Source organism: Papaver somniferum, chromosome 1 (genome assembly GCF_003573695.1).
Source record: "Papaver somniferum cultivar HN1 chromosome 1, ASM357369v1, whole genome shotgun sequence".
Taxonomy (NCBI): domain Eukaryota; kingdom Viridiplantae; phylum Streptophyta; class Magnoliopsida; order Ranunculales; family Papaveraceae; genus Papaver; species Papaver somniferum.
Window position 1 is genome coordinate 25241516 of NC_039358.1, and position 8836 is coordinate 25250351.

The 8836-nt window shown below is 35.5% G+C and overlaps 1 protein-coding gene across 1 annotated transcript; it reads right to left on the bottom strand.

Moving 5' to 3' along the window:
* Nucleotides 1-328: 328 nt before the first annotated feature.
* On the bottom strand, nt 329-2695 carry LOC113360346. Its single transcript, XM_026603879.1, has 6 exons — nt 2298-2695; nt 1814-2166; nt 1647-1699; nt 1184-1529; nt 760-921; nt 329-669 (listed from the first exon to the last, which is right to left on the bottom strand). Exons 1-6 carry the CDS (start codon nt 2693-2695, stop codon nt 329-331), a joined length of 1653 nt encoding a protein of 550 aa, XP_026459664.1.
* Nucleotides 2696-8836: the final 6141 nt, after the last annotated feature.

Here is an 8836-nt window from a genome sequence, read left to right on the forward strand (position 1 = left end):
GTTGTGTATTTCCTTGAGCAACCACACGAGATTTGCAACGTTCTAAGGTACCATCTGATTTAGTTTTGACCTTATAGACCCAATGACTTCCCACAATAGGTTTTCCAGGTGGTAAATCTACCATATCCCATGTGCCAGCAAGTTTATGTGCAGTCAATTCTTCTCCCATAGAGTCTTGCCATTCTGGTATCATTGATGCTTCCCTGTAACTTTTAGGTTCATTCAAAGACAAAATACTTTATAAAGAGCAGTGATAATCGGAAAACTTAGCTGGTGGTTTTTGTACAAGCGGAGGCAGAGGGATAGCTTCTTGTACAGGATCCCCATGTCAAGATGCATTGTCAGAATGCTCCATAGAGTTGTCAGTATCAACTTCACCTTCAGTAACTGCAATTGATTCAGAAGAAGTAGGAACAAGAATGTCTGTGATATGTAAGGAATTCTCGAGAGAAGTATCATCAAAAGGATCTAGATATGTGAAGCTCTCTAAGGTAGATGTTTTGCTACTAGGAAGGGACCAAAAAGGTATTTTATCCAAAAATGTTACATGTCGAGAAATACGTAACCTTCTAGTCTCTGGATCATAGCATCTGTAACCTTTCTGTTCTATACCATATCCTAAGAAAACACACATAGTATTCTTCTTTCCAAGTTTGTTTCTCTCACGATCTGAGAAAAGAACAAAACATGTTGAACCAAAAACATGGAGTTCAGAGTAGATTGGTTTCTTGTTGAACAAACTCTCGTATGGTGATATACCTTCTATAACTACAGTCGGAATGCGATTGATAGTGTAAACAGCAGTGAGAACGGATTCACCCCAAAAGTTTGAGGGAACATAATAAGATAGGAGTTGTGTTCTAGCTGTTTCAATAATATGTCGGTGTTTTCTTTCAGCAACACCGTTTTGTTCTGGAGTTTCTGTACAAGATAATTGAAGAAGAGTTCCTTGAGATTTTAGGAAATCCTTGAAAGGATTGGATATGTACTCACCACCTTGATCAGCACGAAATTTTTTTTGATAGTTTTTCCAAATTGTGTTTTGATCATTCTAGAGAAATCTGTGTAGATTTCAGAAACTCTGACCTGTTGTCGAAAAGATAGATCCATGTATATCGAGTATGATCATCAATGAAAATAACATAGTACAAAGCTCCTCCTTTAGTTGGAAAAGGTACCTTACCCCAAACATCAGAATGTATAAGATCGAAAGGTGGATTAGAAAAGGTAATACTTTTATTAAAAGGAAGTGCATGTTGTTTGCGCATCTTACAGGAAATGCAATGAGGTTCTTTGTCAACAGGTATATTTCCTAACAACCCTTTATTAATCATATAAGAAAGACGAGAGAAAGAGACATGTCCTAACTTAGAATGCCAAGATATAAAAGGAGATACTGTGGAAGGTAAGGTAGAAGCGGAAGCAGCAACAAGTTTGTTCTTGGATTGCTGAGGAATAACTAGAGACTCCAAAATATATAACCGACCAACTCTACGGCCTATCCCAACAAGCATCTTTGTCATAGGATCCTGTATAAAACAACCAGAAGAAGTAAAGTGGATGTTAAAACCTTGGTTACATAATTGACCAATAGATATGAGATTCATTTTAATCTGAGGCACCAGAAGCACATCTTGTATATGTACTTTATCTGAAAGTTTAATCTGGCCAATATGAGTAGCACTTATTTCTGTACCATCTGCAGTATGAATTTTAGGTGTAATAATGGGACACTTTCTCCCAAACAACGTTGAGTTAAAAGTCATGTGATTTGAGGCACCTGAGTCAAGAAACCATTCAGTTGAATATGTACCTGTTGGAACTGAGAAAGCAGAAGCAGTTGTGGAGTTATTACCAATAGACAAAGCTTGTTTGAGCATCTCCTGGATTTCAGCAAGATTGGGTGATATAGATTGTCCAGCTGCATCTTGTGGTTTCTCTAGACTATATGAAAAATTAGCGAGAGCTGCAGATAGATGTGCAGGAACATTACCATTCAATCTTCTTCTTTCCCTCATGTTTCTAGATGATGGAGATGTGCAATTTCCAACTAGATGTGCAAAGGCTTTGCAGTAGTTACATTGAGGTGTGCTAGGAGGTGCAGTTTGAGATGTTGAAACCTGAGAAGCATTTGCAGATGATGTACTTGGTGAAACGGTGCAGGTCCTTGCAAGATGACCAAAGTTCTTGCAGTTATGGCATTGAACTTGAGATAAATCACGAGTACCCTTTAAGTGTTGAACTGAGAGTTGTAACTTGGTCGTGCTGGTACTGCGAGGAAAGCAGAAATATCTAACCTGACTCTCTTACGAGTTTCTTCAGTGATAAGTTCAGAAAGTGCAGTTTCCACCGTTGGAAGAGGAGATCGATGAAGAATTGATGCTCTGACAGTTTCAAACTCATCTATCAATGCCATTAATAGCTGAACTAGTCTAGAATCCTCTCTATATTTTTGCCATATTTTTGTATCAGCAGTCCACTTTGGTTCCATAAGTTCTAGTTGATTCCACACGATGGACATCTCAGAATGAAAATCAGAGATGGTCTGGTCTGACTGTTGTTTCAAAGAACGAATATCCTGCTCAAGTTTGTATCTTTGTGCAAAGTTGATTTGAGTATACATTTTAGAGAGGAAATCCCATGCTTCTTTGTCTACTTCAAAATTGACAAGTTGCATGCTTATGGATGTAATCATTGTATTCCCGATCCATGTCAGAATCCTATGATTGTTGACTTCTCAAATTTCTTTGGGATCTTGTGTTGATGAATCTTTCAGTTCCTTGTTCTTGTCTTTGTCCTCAACGCTGGAACTGCTTGCAGTAGGGGCCTTTTCTGTGCCATTGATATATTTACACATACTTTTCCCTTTGAGAAAGCTTCTCATGAGATATGACCAGTGATTGTAATTGGTTCCATCAAACTTGACAGTAATGGGTGAAAAATCTTCTCGAGACATGATTAACTGATCTGAGTAAAGAGATAACTTGATTTCTGATATTTTAAGATTTGAGGGACAAGATAATAATCTTTCTGTGTTGCAGCGGAAATGGTTTAGATGTTTTCTGGTTCTGATGCCATGAAAAAGTTTGTCATGACAACAGTATATTGAAGAAAAGGGTTTTCTCACTTGATTGATTGAAAAAAGAGTTACAACAACATCATCTTATACAAGATTCAAGAGCTAAAAACAGAAAGAGGCTAACTGCGAATACAAACTAATGAATGTGTAATATACGTACAAAAGAGAAACAAAATATCTACATATCTTCTATCATAACGGCATATATAATCCATATCTTTTAACAAATGTCAAGGCGGAAAATGCTAGAAAGGATTAGTGGAGTGAAGAATAAAAATATCTACCGGGTTTTCCTTACATTTGTAATAATAAGAAGGGTAAACTTGATATTAATAAATATTATACATAATATTCATATGTCGGAAAATGCATGACTAAATAAAAGTTATTCGACACGGGTTAAATCCTAGTTAACATATATATACTAGGTATAATTACGCTTATGGTCCCGGCTCACCCACTTCGATTGATTTGTGTTGTATGGTTTATTTTTATATATTTAGAGAGCTAAGTAAATACTCTAGCCAACATCCCTACTTATTAATTTCAATTCATGAATTATCATATCCATCTGAACGCAGCAAATTAGTCCACCTCAATTAAAAATAGAAATGGATCAACAACGTTAAAATGCGTTGGTCTACACCTATTTAAATCAGTATATGCCCCCACACTTCCTTATAATAGTGGATCCTTTAAAATTCAGGACCTAGGATCAAAGAAAAGTATTTTTCACAGCGAAACAAATTCAAAACATGGTTAAACATCCTATATGACTCGATGGACAATAGGTGTTTTCCATTTCAGAAATAAGTATTCCTTAAAGGTATGTTTCTCCCAGACTCCATTGATGTTCCAAATTTTTTTTGATATCTTCTAGTTTAGTACCTTTTAGATCCAGTCTACCAATGAGACTGAAGCGCCATATTTGACATCCCTTATCATGGTATTCTTGCGGGATTACCACAGAAGTAGGGTTTGGAAGAGTATTAATATCAATATCCGTAGAAACATGATTTTGCTTGTTTCTTCCCATAACCAGTTCAGCAAAGGTTAGTTTCGGATGACCTGAATCACCCACAGTATGTTCCCCATCCTTCATCACCAAGAGATGATCAAAGGCGAAAGCGCGGAAAAGCAAAATTTTGAAAGAAAAAAACAAAACCCTAAAATCGCCAGATCAAATTTAGGAGAGAGAGAAACATTTGTGAGTAAGCTTATGGGCACTGGACTAATTGTGGTTGATGATGCAGGGAATTGGAAAGCAACAGGCTGCATTCCAGGGGTAGCACAAAATACAGAAAAAGCCGAGGCGCAAACTGCATTAGAAGGAATAAAGTGGGCAGTTCAAAATCAAGTCACTAATCTTCAACTTGAAGGAGATTATGCTAATGTAGTGAATGTTATTAATGGCAAGCAAGGCACGGTGAAATGGACAACAAATAGTATAATTTATGATTGTAAAAATCTTCTTAATAATTTTAATAACTGGGAATGTTGTTATGTCCCAAGAGAGATGAATGAGGTGGCTGATTTATTAGCAAAAGATGCTAGAATGAGTAGTAATCCTGTATTTTGGAATGAGAGATTACTAGAATGGTTGTATTCTCTAATCTCTGGAGAACTTAATGTAACTCAGTGACTTATCAATGAATTTATTTTCTTACTAAAAAAGAAAAAAACTTAATCCCGCTAAATCAAAAAGCCACACAAACCATAAGGGTTCACACATCATTATGATAACGAATATTAAGGTTAAGAAAACCGAAATCAAACATCCCATAAATACATAGCAATAATATTTTTGTCAGTACTGAAATAAAATTTAAAATACTGAAAACATTATACTATTACACAAGAGTTCAGAACACAATATTAAAGTTTTACAATACTTAAAATAAAATGTTCAACAGTTAACATAGTCCTAAAAGCATAAATAGTTTTTGAGACAAGATAGATTAAGAGCTTGAACTGGAGTCACTCAGACCAAAATCATCTTCAGATTATGTATCCTTGTAATCTTGAGCGATCAAGGTGATTTCTGCAGCAAGTTCTGGATATTTGATGGATGCATAACTAACTTGGTGCTCCAGGCAATCATTCCTCCTACAGAACCTTCGATAGAAGGTTTCAAGATCAGTGTCTTGCATAGGAGTACTCGGAGCAGCACTTGTGGTTGTTCTAGCATGACTTTGTCCTCTCATTCTATTGATAATAGAAAGATTATGAGGCTTTGGTACAAGTTCTCGAGAATCATTGGAACCAATTTCAAAAACACAGCAAATTCTTATGATAAGACATGGAAACCCCATGCTTTTGCCACTACTCCAGATTCTTATCATTTGCTTGATAATAAAACCACAAAAATCGAAGTTAGGAGTACATTTTTTTTTCTTGGTAAGTAGTTAGGAGTACAGATTACCATATGATAAATTAGTTCAACCACAAATCGACTCCACATTACCTTGTGCATATTGCTAGGTGCCAGGTTGGGAACAACAAGTTTTCCAAAGAAACTGATATGCTTTGGAATATTATTGATACAGAGGTTGTCTCCACTCCAGGTGTTTCCACCAAGAAATTTTTTCTTTCTTTGTTGGTATCACCGAACTATGTGTCGGTTTATATTCGGTTTCACATGGATCGGTTCTAGAGTTTGACCATGGATCCAAAAACCTTTCCTCAATTGGGATAACCCATTTAAGTCTGAAAGGCCTTATGGGCTTGGAAAGTATTGAATTTCCAAAGAGAATTCTTTGTAATTCGTCATTGTTAGTCATTTGTTCCTCTTTAGAGCAATATATGTATATGATGTGTTGATATAGATACTTGACTTGATTTTAATAGAATTTGGACATAAATCCATGTTCATATTATTAAGAGAAAAATTCATGCAGTAGTCATGTGGATATTGACTTCTTTCAGACATTGGTTCTCTAGAGGCTTGTTTTATAGACTCCAGTTCCAAAAGAAAAGTATCTACTTCATCTTGTAATTGTTGACTATCACTGAGAATTTTACATGTCTTTTTGAAAGACTCGTATTCCTTTAACTCGTAGAGTTCGAGTTCTACAGACAGATCACTGATTTGTTTTTAAATTTCAGCGAACTCAATGAGTTTTCGACTCATTTTGTCTTTTGGATCTTCAGTGAGTCTGAGATACAATTGACATTCTTCTACATACCAAACTTCTTTGGAACGTAGCGACTCGACAATATCATTGTTTGAAATTTCTTCGATCAATTTCGAGTCGTTTAATCTTGACATTACGTTAAATGAAATCGATTCATGTGAACTCGAGTTCATTTCTTATAGGTTGGATCGCATCAAACACAGATTGTTAGATCTTTTCGTGTTTGCCTACTCTAATACCAATTAAAAAGACGAGGTACCCAAATATACCACAATCTTAAACTTTTACACCTATAAGTCCTCTTATCGAAAGTGATTGTCTATGTACTGAGTCGAGACAATACGACGAATCGGTAATCACACTTTGTGTGATCGTCTATGGATACGAGATCGAGACAATACAACAAACAAAGTGTGATTACTTGACAATAGGTTCAGACTTAACCAAACTCTTTAGGATCACTATCAAGTAATATGGAGTTAACGTTTGTGTAATTTACTTTAAATTATAATAACAACAATTATAATTGCGGAAAAAAAAAAGTAAATCACACAACAAGATTTTGTTAACGAGGAAACCGCAAATGCAGAAAAACCCCGAGACCTAGTCCAGAATTGAATACTCTCAGAATTAAGCCGCTATACAAAATCAAACCAACTTCGTATAGTTGAGACCAAGCAACTAAACCTATAGTTCACCTAGTTTCTTCAGTATCCCTGCGCTTCTGGCATTCGATAAGTGCACGCACTGGAACAATTCCTTTGGATCTTATTCCAAACAGTAAAGGAACAACAAATCTGTTCGGTAACAACTCTATTCAATCTCAGTGATATGAGTTAGACAAAGGCTCTTCTGTTTAATCAAATAAACTCTTTTGTAGGGTTTAGATCAATCTATCCAACAACTACCAAAGTAGCAGAGTTTAGATTTTGCAATCAAATATAGAATATACCAAGATACTATATAGTGATGCCGATCTATGCAACTAATCAATCAAATCTATCAAGGATAAACCGATTATAGTTCGATCCCAGCCGATCAAGTTTTGTGCACACCAAAGATATGAAACCAATAAGAAATCTTCATTGTCTTCAAATCTTCTTTAATCTTCAATAAACACCTGCACACCACAACTTGAATCTCTTGTGATCAATCATGCACAGAACGGAGTCTGTTAACAATGGATTATCACAAGACGTCTTTAGATCTACAAACAGTTCTAAAGATCTCGTCCACACTTATCTAGTTTGAGTAAATCTTATATCAGAAGAGAAGATTCTCAGGAATAAACAAAATAGGTGCAATCAAATTTTAACAACCGTTGGTCAATCAAATCAAATCGAAAACTAATAATACTGCAATTATCTAATTTCCCACCAACGGTACTCGTAGAGCTTATTGATCCCTCATAAGTCTTTAAATGAGCGATCATAAGAGATTTCGCCTAATTAGGGTACTTTCCTCTCCAATAGACGGCTCCACCAGTAACAACACAACAAGGTAGTTTTGCTGGCTCTTGGATAGTTTGCTCGAAATGCAAATTTGTGTATTTATAGACCAAGGAAGTTTGGACACCAAGGAATTTCCAAAACTGTAATATTCTTAAGATATGCAATAAATGCCCAAAATCGGTTTTCATAATTCCTGGAAATGCTCTGTCCAATATTACCGAAAATCTCACTAGAAAATCTCCAATTATTAAATGCACATTATCAATTTTTTATTTTCCAGAGATATGCATTTTAATTGATGGTAATTAAAAGAATATAAAATTTATAACCTTAATTAAAAGATTCTTACTTTATCTCGGTCCGGGATCTCCTTGAGTTATTAAGGAATATCTTTGAACAATAAAAGATAAGAGTTACTGAACATGTTCAAAGCATGTCGACATCTTTTTCTTTGTAAATCCTTTTTCATATTTACAATCTTGGAATCGATTATACCACACTTCCAAACAAGTTTAAAATTGGTTCATCTGTATTCCAAGAACAACTATGTGATTGATCAAATACCAATACACTAATCATGGGTTTACGGTTCTACCAAACACAAGGATCGGTTCTACCTTAATATGGTTACTGGGACCGGTTACATCATTTACCAGGATCGGTTACGTCAATTCCCAAGACCAGTTACCATATTCTCATGGTATTACTTGTGATCGGTTACACTAGTCACTAAGATCGGTTACACCAATTACCAGGACCGGTTGCACCAATTACAAGGATTGATTACACAACTCTTTTGTGACTGGTCATACCAATTACCAGGATCGGTTACACCAATTACATATATCGATCATACCATCTTGGGTGATTACTTAGGATCGGTTACACTAATAAAAGTCATACAAATACATAAGTCAGGCATTGTAACTAGTTTTACCAAGATACATAACAAGTTATGATCGGTTCTACTAACTCACACATATTGGTAATCCAAAGATATGCAATGAATAACTATACCAATAAGCCTAGCGATTTCCCTTTCGATTCATAAAACAAGTTCATGAATGTACTTCCTTTAAACAAATGTAAAAATTGTTTCCTAGGATGACATCTTCACCTTTACCCATACACATAATCACAATAGCATTCATACAATTATGTCGATGTCTTAT